General features: G+C 32.6%; 1 protein-coding gene across 1 annotated transcript; it reads right to left on the minus strand.

The window, feature by feature from the left end:
* Nucleotides 1–1197: 1197 nt before the first annotated feature.
* On the minus strand, nucleotides 1198–21603 carry LOC139485900 (uncharacterized). Its single transcript, XM_071270556.1, has 7 exons — nucleotides 21205–21603; nucleotides 14839–15019; nucleotides 11847–11956; nucleotides 8301–8465; nucleotides 6733–6846; nucleotides 1994–2099; nucleotides 1198–1375 (listed from the first exon to the last, which is right to left on the minus strand). Exons 1-7 carry the CDS (start codon nucleotides 21266–21268, stop codon nucleotides 1306–1308), a joined length of 810 nt encoding a protein of 269 aa, XP_071126657.1. The 5' UTR covers nucleotides 21269–21603; the 3' UTR covers nucleotides 1198–1305.
* Between the last annotated feature and the right edge of the window lie 1024 nt (nucleotides 21604–22627).

The raw sequence follows: 22627 nt of genomic DNA on the forward strand, positions 1-22627 counted from the left end.
AGGACCTTTTGTTTTCAAAATAATTAATATTACCAATAACTGATAAGTGCCAGTTCAACGGGTTCAAACAGAAAGACTTGAAAGCAGAGAAAAACTGTGTATCTTATAATCGACATGACTTTATCAAATGACAATACTGATACTAAAATAAGGCTTGCGCATAGTTGTATACTTTAATTCAGTCACGGACTCGTGATATCACAGGTGTGTTCTAGTATATATATAAAACAACTACTGGAAGAATTCCGTGTTCTCCTAATAGAGGAGGATTTAAATAAGCGAACAGGCATACAACTATATCCGGATACTACATGTGCCATAAAGTATCGGTATCGGTATCGGATTCGACTTGGAACTGGTTAGTTGGTGGTAATACTAATTATGTTGAAAACAAAAGGGGTCTGGAATAATAATGTTTCAAACAACAGCATTGACCTACATGTATGTTAGTTGAATTCCTCGATCAGTCGTGTTTACGTCATGCGGCTAACAAATTGGACCTAGTTATTTTGTCAATTAAGTTTATGCTGTTTTTTTACATTCTGTAATATATACCCATTTATATTTATGAGAATAAATAGGAAAAACAAGCATAGATGTCGTTTAGACACAATATCCTGATCCGTCGTGGAAATAACATTAACGGTACCAATTTGCCTGAGTTTTGCAGAATTTTGCTTGAGGGAGATCCATTCCTTATAATAATTTTCTAAGATGCCTTTTGCGCGACAAAGTAAGAAACAAACTCGGCAGTTAGAGGGTTGATTTCTTGTGTACATCTGTCTGTTTGTCTTTTTCATTTTTAGCCAAGGCGTTGTTAGTTTATTTTTCGATGTATGAGTTTGACATTTCCTCTGGTATATTTCGTCCCTCTTTGATTGTATCGCAAAATTAAGATCAGATATAAAGTTGATAGGAATAAACATTTAAATTTGATGTACAACTTAAAAAGACCACAACATAATGTACAATATACTGTTTTCGAATCTAAAGGCTTGTATTTATGTATTTCATTGTTTTACTAGCAATTAATTCAGCTATGTTTCAGGGGCTAATTCAGCACTTTTTAAAGTAGCTTCCCAACCCAGGACCCAGGGAGTACAACTGTATGTCCCCATTCAAATGTAATGATCGTCAAAAAGGGGCGGAGTCCTCTTTTTGGATCAGCCGCTGTGCTATAATTATTAAAGGAAAATAACAATTTCGGTTTTCTTTTATTGACATGTTTCTTTTCTTTCATTGACAAATGATGATGACAGATATAAAATATATTAAGTGTTATACACTGACATTCAGTATTGTATTTTAAGTAGGATCACATCCGTTTGCACCAGTCGTCGTTGAAACTCCTTTAGCTGCAGCAACTTTTGCGCCACTGAAAATTAAACAGATTCAACAAATGAAACGATATACAAAAGTAAAGCATAAAACATATATTTAACAGACTAGTTAATTTGTGCATGTACACAAACAATAAAAAAAAAGGTAAAATTTATTCATGAAGTTGCAAAAGTACTAAAATTCTAAATCCTTCAGTATCTAAAAAAATATGATGCTAAATTTATTTGTAGTTCCAAGAATGGCCAATTTGATCTAACGCGGATGTTCTACCGGATTACCGTCTATGATTTCACAAATTCTATTCAAATATATCACAATCGATAGATTTACGGAATAATTCACTGATTATATCATAATACTATTATGAAAAACAGCACTACTAGTATCCAAAAGATTTATCATGTACCAAAATATTACATATTTAGATATCTTACGGTAAAAATATTTACGATAAGATCTGAGCTGATTCAATATTTTGAATGTTGGCCATTTCAAAATGACGAGGGTTATAACTATTTGACATATTTGTTTCGAACCGTGCACAGCATTATGTGGAATTGGCTCGCAATTTACCGAGGGCTATGTTAAATGTACAGATCTTTTATCTCTTGAGCCTATTCCGATTTTCGATCCACCCCTTATTTCTACTTACTTCATAATAAGTGTTTTATACATAGCTACAGCAATAATAGCCGACACACCAATGACAGCAACTACTCCGGTCGGTACGGCTATTCCAACTATCAAAGGAACATTAGCTGGAATAAGAATAACTGTCATCAATTTTATTATACGAAACGTGAAAACTGCGTGTAGTCGTTTGATGGACAGCCATCATGATTTGTTTATTTATTTGCATATGTAAACATATTCTGTCATGTGAGCTGTTTATTTCAAGTTTTTTGTTTTCACGTTCAACCAGATCCGAATCATTTGCATTCTTAAATAGTATTGAATGTCAAAGCAATTTGCCTAAACAAAATAAATATATGCCCAGTTGTCTGGTTGTGTGTGCTGTTTGTATATTTTACAGAAAGATGGTGTGCAATTTATTACCGAATTTGGTCATATCTCCGCCTAAATATTAGTTAGTGATAAAGATTATTGAAAATCATAATATCTATAAGTATTATATATATAATAACACTGTAGTGTACCATTACATCATTACATGTGCACAGTACGACACCCATCAATTTAGAATTCAATGAAAAAAAAATAACAGCGTTATGACCAAACAAATGAAAAAGAAATTGCTTTTCAAAACTATAATGAATATTATATTAACTCTTAACCATGTTATTGATTTTTTTTCAAATCTACGAACAGTACGTATACAACCCATATGCTGATTAGAGAAAACTATTTATTAAAAGTTACATATTTTCAGTGCATACTATTAACAATGATAGACTTATTAAAATACTTTTTATAAAGTTTTTTGTAGTTGACACTTTTTCGATACATACTCTACGGCTATCATAAAGGAAAAGGAGGGTCTGGACTGAGTAAACAGAACAAAGAAAAGTGAAGATTGAAAAAAAATATAATAGAGAAAATGACAAACATAAACTAGAGGCTCTCAAGAGCCTAAATCGCTGACAATTTTTTGATATTGCAATCAGTAATGATGGTTCATTTGTAGATCTTATTTGATGGACTATTTGTTGGTCTTGTAGTGTACGTAGTCGTTATAGTGTTTAATGTTTAAAGTTTAATCATATTCATTGAAATTTTTGAGATATACATGTATCTATAAAAAAGTCATGTGCTGAAATGTTTTTTTTTTTTTTAAAGTTTCTCACTGTCTTTTATTATAGTTTGTTCAAAAGTTGTATTGTTGGCACTGAACACGTCATCGTTCAACCTAGTACAATAACTTCTTCTACTGGTCAATTTACTAGTACTTATTATTAAAATATAAGCATACAATAGGTTGAAGGTTAAAGTAACAGTCTCCTTCGAACACTTGTAAGTTTTAAATACGCAGAGAAAACAAGATTAATGACTACTATTTTATCACATTGTTCATACTTATCAATAAGTTCTTTATCATTTTGTCAATATAAACATGCAAAAAACATGTTTAAATGTTGTACTGTTATACCAATGTCGTGGGTAAGAGAAGGGTTGACGTACCTAGAAAGTAGTTTACCCTGCAACATTATGGATGCGCCTGTCCAAAGTCAGGAGCCTGTAATTCAGTTGTTGACGTGTGTTGCTGTATATCATATTTGTTTTTGGATTATTATTTTGTACAAAATCAGGCTGTTGGTTTTATTATTTGAATTGTTTAAATTTGTCATTTCCTGGCCATTTATAGCTGACTATGCGGGTGGGTTACAGCATTGTTGAAGGCGGTAAGTACCATTTTAAAATAACTTTACAAAAATAATTCTAAGATGCACTTACATGTACACTATGTATGTTCATAAGGTGTTAACTTTGTCAAGTCATCAAAATTGTCAAAAGAAGTAATTTACAGGAAGAAAAAAAAAACATGTTGTTACTCTGGCACTAATTACAAATTTAAATTTCTCATTTAAAATTTAATGGAAAAAGGAAAACCCAACATATTTTAACTCCTCTTTTAATGTGTTGCACTAACTACATATCAAAATATACATGAATTCATTTATTATCTAAATGTTAGGTTTACGAAAGGAGTAATATGATTGCAATCATCATTGTAATTTTAACAAACAGTTTTCAATGGTGTTCAAATCCTATAATTAAGAGCGAGACAGATAGACTAGTATTAAGTACAACTGGAACCTCGCCACAACATAATATATTATTTAAAATAATTGAGACATTTCATCAAAAAAGATAAGTTAAGACAGATTAGGGTCAATTCAATGCATTGCAGATCTGAGATTTATTTGCAAAACGGATTGGAAAAGATCGGATTTTCCTCTGTTTCTGTATGAAAAAACTGTCGTCTATTGCCCTTTCATACCTTTTAGCAATTATCTTTTATTGTTTATATTTTAGCACCCCAATAATACTATTATCTTAATAAATACTTTTTTATCGCTATTTGTTTCAATTCATTATGTTTTGGTCCCTATTTCTGACGATTTTGGCTCTGTCATTAATTATTTCTATTCTGCAAACCTCATCCAGACCCTACTAATATAATACAAGTATGTTCGAGGTTATTCTATTGAATTGTAACGGGTTTAAGAGACATACATGTACAAAAATGGATGTGTCTGTTTTTGATTCATGTCTCATCTCTTTGAGTAACTTTGTAACATGTGTTCATCCTATTTATGCATGGAATATTTGCCACTGAACAATCATTATATAGTTTTGCTCCTTTTCTTCAATTTGATTACCATATCATCATTAGTGCGTCCTTATGAAATATTTGCTACTGGACGATGAGTAATCAACAAACGTGCAACAAACAAATCAAACCGTTATGTGAGGTTCAGAATGGTGTCCTTTTCTTGTTTTCTTAAATATTTTATACCACGTAATCTGATTTTTTTTTATCTATTTTAGCGTTTGTTCTATATTCTTTATATTTTAACACCTTATTATTCTCTTATCTTTATTTGTTGTATTCTACTTCAGACCACTTTCGAGTTCATCCGTCACCGGAAAAAAATCGTCAATTATACGCGCCTTTATGACGTCATTTACCAGATAGAGGGGGTCGCCTGTATCCCTGCACTATTTACTTTCAACAAGCGTCTTAGTGATCGTCATTGTGCATGATAAACTAGATATAATGGTTGTTCTGTAGTTACTGACTGACAATTCCCTAATGACAGCAATGCTGATTGTCAATTTTGAGAATTCAATTTGCCGAATAATTCGTTCAATATAGAATTATAGTTTTCCAACCACTCGCTCAACATTGGAATGGAAGTGACGACGCCCCTAAACGCACGAATGACGTTCACTAAAACCAGAGTTTTTGGCGGAAATGCATCGAACTCCAAAGTTTTCTATTGCCTTTTATTCTGCCCTTATTGTCCTTTATTCTATATTCTGTAAATCCCATCTAGAACATCTTATGCGTACATATCAATGTACATAAAACGATTAAAATTAATTAACATTGTAAATCAGAGGCGAAAAAAAATTGGTTGGTTATAAAAGGATTATCTGAAGCATGGCTGGAGCCCTTTTTAGGCTCTTAGTCAGTCAGTAAACGCCCTCTTATGAAAATTTCTGGATCCGCTACTGTAAATCTTTCATCAATCAATTTTACAAAATTTGTCCTGTGTTAGTAAATAAAATAATAATAATTCATTTGATTAAAGTGTCACATACTTGTTTTTTATTTGGGCGGGTTGTTGTCTCTTTGACACATTCCCCATTTCCATTCTCAATTTTATTGTCTACAGATTTTTATACAGATTATATAAAATACATTGCACAATAATGAAATAAGACAAATACCCAGCCTAGAAAGGCTTATGAGACACTATATATACAAATATATATCTATTTAACAAATACAAATTGAAAAACATAGTAAAATGTTAAAAATGTTTAAAATTATCCGGATCTAACTATTAGTTTCAATTACACAAAGAGAGAGAAAAAAAACCATCATGTTTTCTCTATATTTTACAATTGACTAACATACATGTATATTATGAATAATTACATAGACGTATTTACACTTGTATGCAAATTTGTCCGCCATTACGTAAAATCACACAGGTTCCCGTAAACTTTGACATCATAATTTAAAATATTTGACGTCACAATTTAAAAGTAATTGTTGCTTGACGTCACAATTTAAAAGTAATTGTTGCTTGACGTCAAAAGGTGATTCGGAGTAGATCTAAGGTCATTCGGAGGCAAGATTCAGCTAAATACCAAAAGTGTAAATACGTTTATTATGAATAGAAATGCACTATAGATAAAATGCAAGACGAGGTATATAGTGAAGCAACTAAATATTTATATAGTGTTAATAGACATGTAGTAAATCATCTCTCAAAAAAAGGAAGAAAAATATAGACAAGCTAGCTATAGATTGAAAAAAGTCAATAAATCTTATAAATTTTACATTAATAACATTCAATAAAAAATTAATGTTGAAGTTAATAAAACTAGTATCAAATGAAGCCTATAAACGAAGACCATTAAATTTAAATGTGTTTAAGGCTATTATTAAAATTCAATCGAAATACAAATTAAAATGTACAATGTTATATATGAAAGATGATATTTTGTATAATCGCGCCATTATAGTTTCAATTTATTAAACACGTACGTTCACAAATAAAAGGAAACACCTATATTCAACATTGAGATAAAAAAAACCTAGTATTTCCTTCATTTTGGAACTCTTTTACATAGAGGGAAAAAAGGTTTAAAAAAAGGAACACAATATATCCAATACTAAAATACAAGCACACTTACAATCATCGGGATCTGTCTTAGATGAATTTGACTGTGGGGATTGAGATTCTGAACAATCTGCATCGCACGGTAGGCACAATGTTGCCTCGCTTTGAGTTATGTTCTCCGACGTCCCTAAAAAAAGATAATGCACATCTATTGTTTTTCGGGGAGAGGAGTTTAGGCAAAAGTATTTGTCCTATTAAGTTCATAAACCAATATATAGTGTTTGTATAATATATGTACACATTTTCAAATTTGTATATATTTTTCATTGGCATTTACAAGAAAATAAAATTTTACCAAGAAGAAGAAGAAGAACCCAAATTATGGTACCAAACAAAATTAAGGGAATCGAATAAAAATATAAAGAACGACTATTTTGCTTTGTATGTATCACTTGTCATGGGGAAAACACTCATTCAAAAAGACAAAACGAGAAAAGGGATACAATTTCTTAAATTGCAGATTAGTCAACTATTCTATTATCTGAAGGTTTTAGACCTCGAACACACATCGTAAGTGTGTTAAAACACAACCATATAACGAAGCGGTTAACCAATTTGTGATAGTTCTTCTTATAAATCTGATGGACTAGTTGATGTGTAAGGAGCACACATTCGCTAATGAAATTCATACAGTATGCACGGGCACATATCAATTGAGATACATATACGCCATGCAAATGGTAGAAAGGTAAATAGATAATAACTGCTGAGAAATGAGAAGTTTACAATCATAGAAAAGTTGTTATTTTCACGTTTTTCATAGATCTTAATTTGAAGTCGTCCATTTGTGTGGGAAGTAATTAAAGGCTTGTTTGTGTCTGCATTTCATTTCAAAGTATTTCTACTTTCAAGTTGACATGTCGTCGTGAAAGTATATTTTGCGGTTATTTAACGTTTTTATGAAATATTTGAAAGTTATCGGGTCATAGATAATAAAAGATTACTTTTTTCAAGTAAAGAGCTTCAAAGGGTAGCCTTTTCAAGTTGAGAACTCCAAAGTTCCGCTTTAATAAGATATAACCAGATCAAATAGTGCAAAATGCATAACATTGAGAATGGAAATGAGGAATGTGTCAAAGAGACAACAACACGACCATAGAACAGACAACGACCGAAGGCCACCAATGGGTCTTCAATGTAGCGAGAAACTACTCAAATTGAGATACTAGCAAATAATTAATATTGGTATTTACGAGTTAGATATCAAGTACTTTAAGAATTACTATTTTAATTATGCTTATATCTTGCAAAAGGAAACAACAAATCCATTGGAAAGTGTATGTGCTCCCGTGCTCCTAGTTTCAAATGACACGAACATGGTTTACTGTATTGGATAGGAAAATAATTTTTACGTCGAGAATGTACAATGCAACTTGTAAAAAGTAGTAAACACATAGTAAATATAAAATATATACAAATGTACACTAACAGCTTAGTACGTGTACTTTCACTAAAACCTTTTCCTTATAGGTTTGCATTGACAGGGAACCGTTTTATTTCCATGTAAGAATTATCTCCCTTGACTAAATAATTATAAAATCGGAAAACAAAGCCGGTTGGGTAAAATAGACAATTGATTACCTTGTCTTTGTAACATGCGAAAGTCACTGTCGGAATGTGGTGTTGTAAATGAACAATAGTCACATGTAGGCGTACTTGCTGGGTTAGGACCAGTAGATGTGAATGAAGCAGCGGAGAAATATATACGAAAATTTATTGGATCTGTTTGTCCGGTTCCATCTGGTTCTGAAAAAAAGCAGGACAAAATGTAGAAAGACAATAAAGGATGAACTAAGGTGAAATTAAAAAATAATAGAATTTAAAATTGATACTATACATGTGTAAGTCGAAAGAGCATGTATTAGTTAAGGAACAAAATAAAGTAAAACTATATATATTGATAGGTAATAGAGCTCCTTACTAGATATTTGAATTAAAATAAATAACAGGAACAGGCTGATTATAACATTTACTAGATAATATAGTCGCATTGGGATCTCAAATTGAAGGAAAAGGAATCTAAAAAATCTGCTTAATTTTATGGCCCCGGAACGAAGTTGTCGGTGCCAAATAGTTTTACCCTTGTTCGTCATTCCCTAATTCCGCAACAAACCATTATACGTTGTTTTTCCTAAACACCTTGATGTATTGGGCTGATTTTCGATATGTGAGTCAATCATGATCAAGTTGAAGTATTGTTCCGCTCCACTAAGTTTAATTGCTTCACATATTGGACTGATTTTTGGTATTTGAGTTAACCATGATGGGTAACAGATCAAGTTTAAGTTTTGTTTCGCTCCGCTAAGTTTTGCCGAATTTACGTGCTTTGGACTTTGATAAATTGTTGAAAATCACAGTTATACAGCCTTTTTTCTAAATGCTTTGAGATATTTGGCTGATTTTTTTGGTATGTTAGTTAACCATGATGAATTACAGATTAAATTTAAGTTTAGTTCCGCGCAGCTCATTTTTGCCGAAATTAAGGGTTTAAGACTTTGCAAATTGTTGAAAATCACAGTTGTATGGCCGTTTTTCTATACGCCTCCAGATTTTGAGTTGTTTTTTTATATGTGAGACTATCATCATGTTTGTGTCCACATGTGTTGTTGAACATGCAGTTTTAAAACTTTTTAATACGGAGCCATCGTGTCGTTTTGACACATCTAGTTCGTAAATGACCTTTTTATGAGCTATTGTACTACTAGTCTTATATGAAAAGAAAAATGATTGTTATGGGGCAAGAAACTTACCCTGTATTGAAGAAAAAAACACAAAGAAATCTGAACATCTAAAACAAATTCATAAACATGTTCACCTAAGTTCATCCTATCACACACACACTTATGAAAACTAATACTGTCATATTTATTGCGAAAAAAATGCTGAACATTATGATACATGAACATATACAAGTAGGTTGGATTATCAAAATAGAAATACCATGCAGTAATATGGCGCAAACAATTTCCCCATTCATTTCCAATTTTGGTCGTGCATTAAAAATCAGACGAAATAAGCTTTGAAATTCCTTTATTCTAAGCTCTTCAGTCCACTCTACCAACCAAAAGAACCTTAGGAATCGCATTTATTGATATAATTTTAATCATAAAAAAGAAGAATGACATGAATGCCAATGTGACAACTCTTCACAAGAGAACAAATGTTACAGAAGTTAACAAATATAGGTCACCATACAGCCTTTAAGAATGAAGAAAGCCAACACCGCATTGTCAGCTATAAAGAGCCTCGAAATGACAAATGTAAAATATTTCGAACGAGTAAACTTGCGGTTTAATCTATGATAAAAAATTATGAACAAAAAAACAAATATTAAAGGGGCACTAGCTACGATATATAAAAAAAAATAAAGTATGATTTTTTTTAGATCAATCATTAATCAAATTGGAATAATGAAATAATAATTTGCTTTTAGCAATCAATTTCCTTTAATTTTGTTGAAATAAGTGATTAAACATCATCATTCCAACCGGTATTCATGTGACTTCAAGTTTAATAACCCCTAGCTAGAGATTGACAACGCATGCATTGTACGTGTACTGGTTATCTAAAGAAAAAGAATGTCAACAATGAAAGTGAAACTACGGTAAATCATTTGATTACTAATTCGATGCACATAAAATCATTCTTATAAGGTTAAAAACAATGAGAAACATCTATGTTTAATCTATAAAATAAAATCAAACAGACCTATAAAAATCCAATTGCACGTGTTGGTTTAATCTATTCGTATCTTTATTTTTGTTTACATCGCTTATATGGTCATCTGAGGTCAAATCGATAGTTAATTAGATGGCGTCTGTACTAAAATACACACGAAACGAACCTATATTATATTATTTACCCCATGCTCTGTAAACTGTTTATTTTAGACTTTTGATAGTTTGGATAAATGTTTTACATTGTTATAAACCAAATATGAGAATTTGAGTCAAATCGGTTACAATGAATTTGACAGCTAGTGCCCCTTTAAGTATGCAACACAGCAACAAACGACCACCAATGAATCACAGGCTCCGGACATAAGACAAACACAAACAGAACGTGGCGAAGTGAAACGCGTAAGAGGGCGCCCAACCCTTCCATAACCATTGACAGTGGAATACTAGTACAACATAAGAACAAATTATAACACTTAGTTTATAAAGGCTTAAATCATCAGATGGGTACTTTTTGTACATGTACTAATATAAAGACATCTGACAAAAAAATCAGAGTGGACGTGGCCGGGTATTAGATTGATTGATTTTTGGTTGCTTAACGTCCAGTTGCAAATATTTCATGGATATTCAGGACGAGAACAAGTTCACAATAAATACAATAGGTATAGGTTGATACAGTAGAGGCCATCTGTGATGATGGTCGGAGAAATTTGAACTGGTAAATGAGGGTATATTGGATAGGGACAACAATTTTGCCTTGCAACAGGCCACCTATTGACCCCTCAAAGAGTTGTTGTAAGGGTTCTTAACGTGCAAAGAGCTAGGCACTCTCTTTACACGAGGCATCGGATTTAACGTCCCCCTTCTGATCGGACGTGACTGCGAACTTGATACAACCCGCACAGTCAAACGGACGCCCAAACTCGGCAAGCGTTTTACGGCCAGTCGGGAGAAGACCAAGTGACCATATTTCTATACCCCAGTCACCCTTGGGGTGTCGGGTATTAGATCCCAATAACAGAAATAAAAAAGACAATACATACAAATCTGAGAGTACTCGCAGTTACTGGCAGGTAGTTTAAATCCAATAACAACAAATAAAAAAAATCATGTATAAGACTAAAGAACTCGGCCACTTTTAGCTCTATTTCAACACTTAACGCAGGAAAACTGACAATTCTAGTCCATTTAAGATTTGAGTCGAACACACCTGCCACGTGAGCGGTTCAAACAGTAACCTATTTTAAAATAACATATTATCACTAAATAAAAATAAAGGGACTTCCCTCCTCCTTTATCCGGGCTTGAGACCAGCAATTTACACTAGCGAGGTTAAAGTCATTTTTAGTCGTTTAATAGAATACTATAAAACATATAACAAAAGTACAGTTATTGTGTACGGAAGATGTTTCAACCAGTTACATTGGTACTGCCAGAAATGTCTTACCTGATAAGAGATGATAATAAAACAAATTATCAGACACTTTTACCATTTTCATGCAGAGGAATGAAGGTTGATCGAAGAATGTAATAGCATCCTGAAACGTGTCATCACATCTAAAAGGAACGTATGAATACTATACAAATACATATATAAATATATAATATGAGACATAATATACAAAACCATCTTATTATGTAGGCTATGAAAGATTAAATCAACTAAAAGAAACAATCTCTTTTAAATTTCATTAATGAAGCTGTGGTCACACCTTACCGGATAGCACGAACGGATGCCTAACGGATGAATAAAAAGGTTTTCCGTTGACAACATTTGTTACAGACCAAATAAAACAGACGCGTAACGAATGCATAACGGAAACACACAGGATATGCAACATACGAGAAACGGAAACGTAACGAACAGAACGGATGTCGAACATACATATGCATGTACATCCAACAGACAAGTACGACATCTAACGGAAGCGTACCGTATATAAACGGATGAACAAGATATGCGGAAAAACTAAAGGCGACAATTATAATACATATGTAAATCGCATAAATATTCAAAAAATGACCGTATAACTTGTTTTGACTTTTTTTTCAAAATGCCACCAAACCAAAAGGGTTATGTCTGTCCTGAATAAGAGCTGCTTGATAGTGAAGATACAATTGTATGCCATTATGCTCTTACTCTAAGATCAATTATGAATAATAAGCATGCAAGACACTCAAGAAATCTGACATACTAATAATTGGCATTTCTGACGAGAAATTTTCAATTGGCATTTATCCGTTTCAGATCCCTTCGTCATCCGTTTTATCTGATATACGTCCAGTAGAAGTCCGTTTCACATCCGTTAAACATCCGTTTTATCCCTTATATGTCCGGTAGAAGTCCGTTGTTGAATTTGTCGACCGGACCTCACACGGATAAATAAAGGACAAGTAACGGATACAAAACGGTCACGGAACGGACGAGTACCGTAAAAAACGGACGCCTACCGGATGTACAAAGGACACTTCATCCATTGAACGTCCGTTCAAATTTTGAACATGTAAAACATTTTCACCGGATAGAACGGACATCGACGGATAAAATGGACTCTGAATAGACATGAAACGGAAACGGACGGAGTCCGACGTATAATGGATAAGAACGCACGTCTAACGGACATGAACGGATTAAAAAGTTATCCATTCGGCGTCCGTTCGCGCTATCCGTTATGGAGTCAGTTTTTTGTACTCATAATCCAAGATTGACCAATCAAAATGATGGATTTCATGTTTTAGCATGATTTTGTGCTCCGAACACCGAGCAAAGTTTAATGACCTCAACCCCGGGGCTCAACGAATGAATGGACGTTCCTGATGACGTCATGTACTTGTAAACGTCTTCATGACTAAGTATGCGCTTTTCGGATACACTTGCATTTACGGTTACATATGTGTTTTTTCGAGACAGTTGTTTTAAGACTCAATTCAAGCTTCCGTTTTAGATCAAAACTTTTGATGGTCGATTTCAAAATGCATGCATTTCCGTAAATTTGAGTAAAATTTTGTGCTAAGAAATATTCTTTTTACAAATTTCCTTATTTTGGCTTATTACAAAAATAATGTATAATGCTTCGAGTTCATATACGCGTGCCTAAATTGCCCCTAGTTATCATTTTTGTTTTATACATTTTTTGTGCATAAACTATATTTTATTGCTAATTACGCACTTCCTTGACATGTGCGTATAGCTTTTGCGTTTGGCCAATTATGCGGTTTTCTGCCATGATTATTTGACTTCATGGCAGATTGTTTACATCTTAATCAGCTGATAACTTAGATGCATGTAACTAAGGTTCAAAGTCAGTCAGGCCAAGTTGATCTTGCATGGATTTGACTATAATGTAGCGTATTTACCTGAAGTTTTTGGGATATGGGTATTTAGTCAAATCAAATCAGAAAGTTAATTTTTATAACAGACACGGATAACAAAAAACAAAAACAAACAATGCCAAATGTTCAGCCTTTAATAAGTAGATGCAAGCATGCGATCTGTATCATGTCTTAAACTGTAAGAAGCGATTGATAAACGTGCTCGTCCAATCTGTGTAGGTATTTGTATTTGTATTCATCTGATGAGTTTAGCCTTTTTTAACGGATTTTTATAGTTCTTTCTTTTGTTGTACTGTTACACCACTGTCCCAGGTTAGGAGAGGTTTGGGCCTCCTTGACATGTTTAACCCCGCCACATTCTGTATGCATGTGCCTGTCTCAATGTAGGACCCTGTAATTCAGTGATTGTCGTTTGTGTATGTTTTACATACTTGTTTTTACTCATTTTTTGTACATAAATTAGGCCGTAAGTTTTCTTGTTTGAATTGATTTACATTGTCATTTTGGGGTCTTTTATAGATGACTTTGCGGTATGGGCTTTGCTCGTTGTTGAAGGCCGTATTGTGGCCTGTAGTTGTTAATTTCAGTGTCATTTGGTCTCTTGTGTAGAGTTGTCTCATTTCCAATCATACCACATCTTCTTTTTTATATATACAATGTAAAATTTGTTTCGTATTTTTATAATACAACATTACACCAATGTCTGTATTTATGCAATAACATACTTCCTTGATTGGCCTTTATATTTCCATAAACAAATCTATAAAAAGAGTTTCTGAAGCATAACATTTTTTTTTTTAAATTAAAAGTAGTATTCAACATTTTTTGGCATTTGGTCAATACTGCTGCTGTTGGACTATTTGGACTCGAGTGTAGCCTCCATTTATATTTATTTAAAACATTGGCTGTTGTCTACATAATTATTTTCTTTTTACGTAAAATGTTTATTCGTTAAGCATTGTTTTCATTTTTGAATTTGTGATACAATTTTCGATATTGCAAATATCAAATTTGCTATTCTTATACTAGTTTTGTTTTATACAACTTTTTTCAACATGCTTAGATTTATCTAAAATGTTCAACAAACAGTTTAATTTCTCACATACTTAAATACATATACATTTCCTGTGTTTGAAATACAAGTAAAGGCGTCATTTGGTTCACCCGCCAGTTTTATTTCAAATCCTGTCATTTTATTTGTTGTAAATGTGATAGTCTTTTGTAAAGCAATATCAGTCCACGTGTTTCCGCCGTTGTACAGTTCTGCTGGTAAAGTGCACGTGCTACCTGGAAAAGTCACAGATAGCAAAATTACAGGTATTTATACAGGCGCAGATACTTGCTGGATTTGATGTTGAGTCAAAAAGGGGGAGGTCAGTGGGGACTCACTGACTGCCGCTCCAGTCATGCTTCAGTGATCACCTATGTATTCAACATGCTTAGATTTATCTAAAATGTTCAACAAACAAAATGTCACACAAAAGGGGTGGTGGGCCCTTCCCCTAAATCCGCCTCTTGGAGGGAGCATCTTTGAGAATTAGGAACGATAGAACATTTTTTGACTCAAATAGGTTTTAAAGTTACTTTAAGAACATACATGTGTTTGTCATCTGTTCTGCCTGAATCTGCACCTGCAATGTTCGTTATCGTTGTATTTTAGCTTGCTTACTCCAGAAAAGACATACAATTATGGACTTTGGATTAAAAATACGTGTCTGATAAATTGTTTGATTATTAATCCGTAATTACGTTATGCTTCGAAAAAAATACAATACACGAACAATATTGAAAGCGTAAGGGCTTACCAGGGGAATTGAAGGGAACTCTTTGATGAGACATTTCCCGCAAAACCAAATCACGTGACATAGTAGTAGACATGGTGGGTTACATGTAGATACAACATTTGTCAATTGAAAATATATTAGCCTTACTGTTGTTGACATGGACAAAAATAACAAATAAACGCGCTGATCTGTAAAACATGTTTTTTTTTTAATTGAGTTACACAATTATATGTTCAAAACTGTTTTTTTTCTGATTTTATAGATAATTGAGGTTGCGTCGATTATCTCACAACTGAATATAAGTCAAACAAATGTGTGAGTTAGCGGCCAAATTACTCACCAATCACCACAAGAATAATTGTTTATTATGTAAAAGTTAGTCATTATTGTTTCATCCAAATTCTATTTGGAGTGAGCCAAGACTCTGTGTTGAAGGCTGTAATGGTTAACATTTTACAAATTGTGACTTGGATGGAGAGCTGTCTCATTGGCACTTATATCACATCTTCTTTTATCTAGTTTAATATGTGACAGTCCGCAGGAAGAAATGTTATCTAACCTGGACACTTTTCCCGATCAGACTTTGCTATTATTCCTTATTGCCATATCCCTCTTACTGCGGGAAGGACATATGTGTCCTCCCCTGGCTTACTGCGGGAAGGACATATATGTCCTTTGTGTAAAAAAAAATGCTTATTTTTTTCCTTTCGTAATATTTCTGAAAAAACACATTTCCTTCAATTATTGATTACATTTTATATATTTTATTCATCATGTGGTTATTATTTTTTGTTGTTGTTTTCTTTTTTACCTCATTACGTCATATATTATTTGACGTCATTCGACGTCGTAATTGATTTGACGGCATGATAAAGCTATCAAATTTTAGAATGAACAATTTGTATGCTTTTATTGATAAGATAAAAAAAAAAAGAATGATAGTATAAAACAGAAGGAAAAAAATAAATGACCATTAAGCAATACAAACAAAACTATTTGCTAATTGGTTTTCAGTAGTTCTTTTGCCCAACAATAAATACACTTTTAAAACAAATGTCCTTAACTCTTTTAGATTTGGAGGGACACATATATACTAAGTCTTGAACTTGCCCATGCTTGCCTTGGTTTTTTTTACCTCTTAAAAAACAAATTAATTAAACAACGAAAAAGTCTACGTTGGTATAAAATAAGTCTACAATTATTTTACTGACCCGAAGTGTAAAATTGGTATAAAATAGCATTCTGCATTTAGATGTTTTTATGCATTATTAGCTATTATAAACTCTAGTTTATGTGCAAAAATGGATAGATACTATGGAGTTATTTAACACCCGTTAGGAGCAGGAATCAGTCAAAAACTGAGAAAAGCCTTTACCGTAAAGTCAGCTAAAGAAGGCCCCGACATGAAAAAAATGTAAAATTAACATGAAAACTAACGGCATAATTTATAACAATGTACATATGTAGATTATGAAAAACATATGTGACAGACATGATCCAACGACAACCACTGAATTACAGACTCATGACTTGGGACGTAAACAAAAGAGTGTGCTATCTTTATTTTCCGGTCATTTTTTGTTTGACGAATGTTGTTACCTTTTGAAATATTAGCTGCTGAAAACTTATGTCTTACTTAATCAATTTTGTGTTATAGTTTTTTATATCCTGCCTTTCAACCTTTCGGAACAAGTGTTTTTATTATATATATAATTTTATAACGCGTGGATTGTGATGACTAATACACCACATTGAAACTGTATTTATACCAATAGAAGATCAGAGTTTTACATTTTTAACGGCAAATTTTGAAATTCCTTTACATTTATTTAATGAAGTAACACCATACTATATTTAAATTTGAGACCAGTAAACATTTTTAAAACTCATAAAATGATATATCATGCTGATAGTGAATACGGTGCTTTAAACAAAAATCTATGTTTTTCCTAGTATACTTCACGTGCTATATAAGTTGGGGGGAAAGGGGTGGGATAAAAATCGAAAGATGTAATAAAATATCTTTTCTAAATATGTGTAAATATTAGAATGAAGTACGCATATAAATTCGGAAGGGCCCTCTAATTATTTATCCTATAAATCTATACACATTGATGTTTACAAATAGTATAAATATACCATTGAACAATTATAGTAATCAAAGAAATTAAGCAGTTGTTAACGAAAATATTAGAACCGAACCTAAAAAAATAAGAAACAGGTATGCAAGCAGCAATGATATTAGTTAAGAAGGGACTTTATGGTGGTAATTAGTAAGCATGCAGGTAAAAAAGTGTGCTTAATTTGGATTTGTCAATCTTCAAGCATCAATTTGATATGATAATGAATATGAAAAATGAAATATGATATAAAAGATATAAGAAGATGTGGTATGAGTGCCAATGAGACAACTCTCCATCCGAGTCGCAATTTATATAAAAGTAAACCATGATAGGTCAAAGTACATGCTTCAACACGGAGCCTTGGCTGACACCGAACAGCAAGCTATAAAGGACCTCAAACAATTCTAGTGTAAAACAAAACAAACGGAAACACCAACGGTCTAATCTATATAAAAAACGAGAAACGAGAAACACTTATGAACCACACCAACAAACGACAACTACATGGTTTTGTTTTTAGTTGTGACGATATTCATGTTGGGGCACTTACATCCTTTATAACATTATATCAACTTGAGCATAGTTAACTTAATAACATAGCACTATTCAACTCAAATTGGTTTGTATAACTTGCTAATCGTTCGACTAAAAAGCTTACCTTTGCTTTGTTATACCAAAATATGACAGCTTACTTCTTACGAATTAAAATTAAGTGCACAATCAATTGCTATTGAAACAGGATGATAGATAGTTTACATAAAGGAGGCGGATAGGACCTGTTTCAGGACTCCGGGATCGGGATTTCGGGACTTCAGGTTTGTAAGCCCGGGATTTCGGGATCAGGACCCCTCCTAGCCTCCCTCATAAAGCACTAGCAACTGAAAGTTTCTGTAAATTTTGCGGAGATAACGCAGAATATTGTGCGCATTTCCTTTTATAATGTCCCCAATATAAAAACCTTCGGGAGAAATTATAAATTGGTTAAATTTAATGTTGTCAAATCAGTATCATATTTAACTACTCAAAATAAAAATGGCTGATGCCAACCAAATTTGTAAATGTATGAGACAAACATTTGAATATAAAAAAGGAGATATGTCAGATGTGGTATGATTGGCAATAAGACAACTATCCACCAAAGTTCAAATGAAGTGGATATAAGTACATAGTAATTACAGGCAAACCGTACGGTCATTAAAGTAACAATGAGAAAACTACAATTTAAAGTTCAAAACAATGCTTAGTGTCAGTTAGTCTACCATAAAGAAATGAAGAACTATACACAAAATAGACTTGTCGTTATAGATACAGCATATAATAAATTTTCTCTCATTTTGCATTATGTTTTATTTACATTATTAGTCATGTTGTATATGTCATGTTTGTTGAAGTACACTTGGAATACGCAAGGCCATCTTTTTTTTTAATATGTGCTTTATCCAATGAAATATTTGATTTGATCTAAGATGACCAACCTAAAATAAGTTAATCTGACTTGAAATTTTGTAAAGTATAGTGCTGTTTTGCAAAAACTGAAAGTTTTCTTTAAAACACTGCAAAGTGCTTGACTAATTGAATAGAGCAAAACTTCCTTAGGACGTGACGTTACGTCATTATGACGTTACGTCATGTCATATAAATAACGTTATTTTTTGAAAAAAAATAAACATCTATACTTTATGTTTCGTAATTCTTCAATTATTTGAGTTAACATGCTGTTATACAAGGCTGAATAACAATTTACTGTTTTTGGTATTTTTTACTGAAATTGACCCGTTTCTGGACAATGTTTTGAAATTTAGCTACGCACTAAGAGGGATATGCTTATCTAAGAAGCACTTGAGGTGGATCGGCTTCCGCGAGACCACTGAAGCGGTCAACTTTATAAATATTAGTTCGCAGTGTAGGGTATTATGTCTCACTACGTGTAGTATGGTAAACATCCGATACAATGTGTTGATATACTTAATACAATAAAGTTATCTTTAAATATGAACCAAAAACTTTATCCGCCTTAAAAAGTACGTCCGTATTTGCCACGTACGGGACGCGTAATAAATTTTTAATGTAAAGCCATATATATAGAGATTAATACATGGCCTTTTCCATATCAGCCTGGGTATCATCCCGAGACCCCCATATCAGCCCGAGACGGAGTCGAGGTGCTGATATGGGTCGAGGGATGATACCCAGGCTGATATGGAAAAGGCCATGTATTAATCGCTTTATCATATACTTCCGACAATAGTTTTATGTAAGTCAAATAAACTAATGCAATAACTAAAACAGTCAAACATTTTATAAAGAAAATTAAAATTATGAATCAAATATACTATAGTTGTCCAACAACAGCATCATTAACTCCTTATATATTTATGGTAACATTTCCTATAGAGGCATTTTGAAACATTGAAAACTTGGAAGAGTTTTACGATCATTTAATACTACTCCATGTTTGTTGTACAATAAAATGATTGATAATTGTCAATGGCATTTGTTAGCAAGTATTAAACTATCCCAACAAAAGTTCGCGTAAATTTTGACGTCGTCATAAAAAACATCTGACGTCACAATGGAAAAGTAAACAACCGATACCGGAAACACCGGAAGTAACTTGCACGAGAGGCACTGATATGGGTTTTTTGCACGAGAGGCACTTGATATGGGTTATCAGCCCGGGTGGGAAGATATGGCTTGTGCACTTCCGCCCATTACACATATGCAAAAGCTATCATATCAATGCTAAGTATATGATAAATCATTGTATTTCATCTTTGGTGGATAGTCGACGTCATAACAGTCATACCAAATGTTATCATTCTTATACAAAAATATAATATCGGACGGTCTGAAGTTACGAAATCAAATGTTTTGCTTTGAGATAGAGTTTTGATAAAATTATAATTGTTTCGTTTTTTTCGTTAATACTAAATTTGAAAAAAAAATCTATGATTTGGACAAACTTTTTTAAGACAAAAATACATAAACCCGTAACATGATGTTAAGGTTTTGAGCGTTTTTGTTGAAATAAGACAATACTCAAATAAGACCAACTTGCGGAAGAATCAAAATGTTGCTTATTATTCGGTTTGCTATGTTGTGATTTGTATATTGTTGTTTATCTTCGTACATTCTTGATAGCTTTGTGTTCGCTTTTTCTTGTCATTGTGAATTCGTTTATTACATATGAATATGGCTATCCCTTCGGTACAAATGTATCTTGCGCTTCTCTATTATACAATACATATATATTAACACGATGTGATAACTTTTAAAAAAATGATATTCTAAAGTACTAAGCTAGGAAAGACATCGACACAACAAAATATGAACCAAACTAAAAGAGAAAAACAACGGCCTGATTTATGTACAGAAATCCGGCGAAAGTTTGTGCAACTTGAAAGTAAACTTACGAAGATGTGATGACGTAAAATTTAGAAGACTTTAAAAAAAAACTGTAAAAAAAATGATATATACATAATGATACATGAAACAAATGGCCATTAATTCATTTTTTTAATATAATATTATTATATTTTTAGCTACTAATAATTTAAACACAAACCTGATTTTTTTAATATCATCCATGTTAAAAGCATCACACATTTGAAAGTCCGAAATATGTCCATCCTACATGTTTAGAGTATATACATATTATACACTCAAAGTACGTTCTTGTCACGGATGATTTCACAAAATATATCTTCGATACAATATATCATTTATTATGTTTCACGAACCTAGCCTAATTCAGGCGTGTGGTTTTATGAAATTGATTCCTATTCATATTTTTGTGTTGCATGTTGAATCTGAACACATAACAATTATTAAAGACCGCTGCGTTTTATCTATTTATTTCAATAACTCCTACTGCGCTGGTATTTAGATGTATTCACAACAAATTCGTGTAATAAGTACCGCAATACGTATTGAACAGTTGCTAGCATTTTAATATTAAAAAGATAACTTGAAGATTAAACATACATATCATTCAAGATGTTTAATGAAATTTCAAATGAATCAGATTTCAGTTTTTAAATATTCTTTATCATGTTGTTAAGCCAAATTTTAAATCGTATTTCATAAAATGATATACTGGATATATTATTGCATGTAAATAAGAATTACATCACTTGAAGATCAAAGGTCGAGGATCAAACCATGTTGTGAAAAGAATTTAGTAGAGTCTATTTTATTCGATATAATATAAACTCATAATTATTCACCAGAGGTACATGCGTCGTATGAGGGTCTAAAGGATCTTCATTTTTTATGCCCCATTTATAGGCATTATGTTTTTTGGTATGTGCGTCCGTTCGTCCGTTCGTCCCACCTCAGGTTAAAGTTTTTGATTGAGGTAGTTTTTGATGAAGTTGAAGTCCAATCAACTTGAAACTTAGTACACATGTTCCCTATGATATGATCTTTCTAATTAGAGATTCCCCCCATTTTCACGGTCCATTAAACATAGAAAATGATAGTGCAAATGGGCATCCGTGTACTATGGACACATTCTGACCGTCTATGTTTTGTCAATTTTTCTCTTTCTTTATTTATCCGGTTCTCTTTTCTTCATTCTCTGTATTTAAACACCCTGTTAATCTCTATATTCTTCAATTTTTCTCATTTTTTAAAAACAAATTCCGACCCATCATTCTATATACTGTAAACCCTTCCCCTACCCTCGCGTGTTACAAGAAAGTAAACATGGTATTGTTTTATATTACTCAAATCATTGGCGAGACAAGACTGTGGATTGCCTACCGTCCAGTGGCAAATATTTCATATATATAATATTTATGGCAATATCCCTTTCAGATTTGAATTATTGTATTTATCTCAGTATATATCAGGGCATGTTCTGTTTCTGTGGTGTTTGATTTTGTCATGCAAGATGTCTGCGTAATATCTGTTTTTTTTTAGGAAAGAGCATTGGTTTGGGGAAAATACTTGAGCTTTTGTGGATAGTTGTCTCTCTAGCCATCATA

This window comes from Mytilus edulis, chromosome 8 (assembly GCF_963676685.1).
Source record: "Mytilus edulis chromosome 8, xbMytEdul2.2, whole genome shotgun sequence".
In the NCBI taxonomy this organism is placed as follows: Eukaryota; Metazoa; Mollusca; class Bivalvia; order Mytilida; family Mytilidae; genus Mytilus; species Mytilus edulis.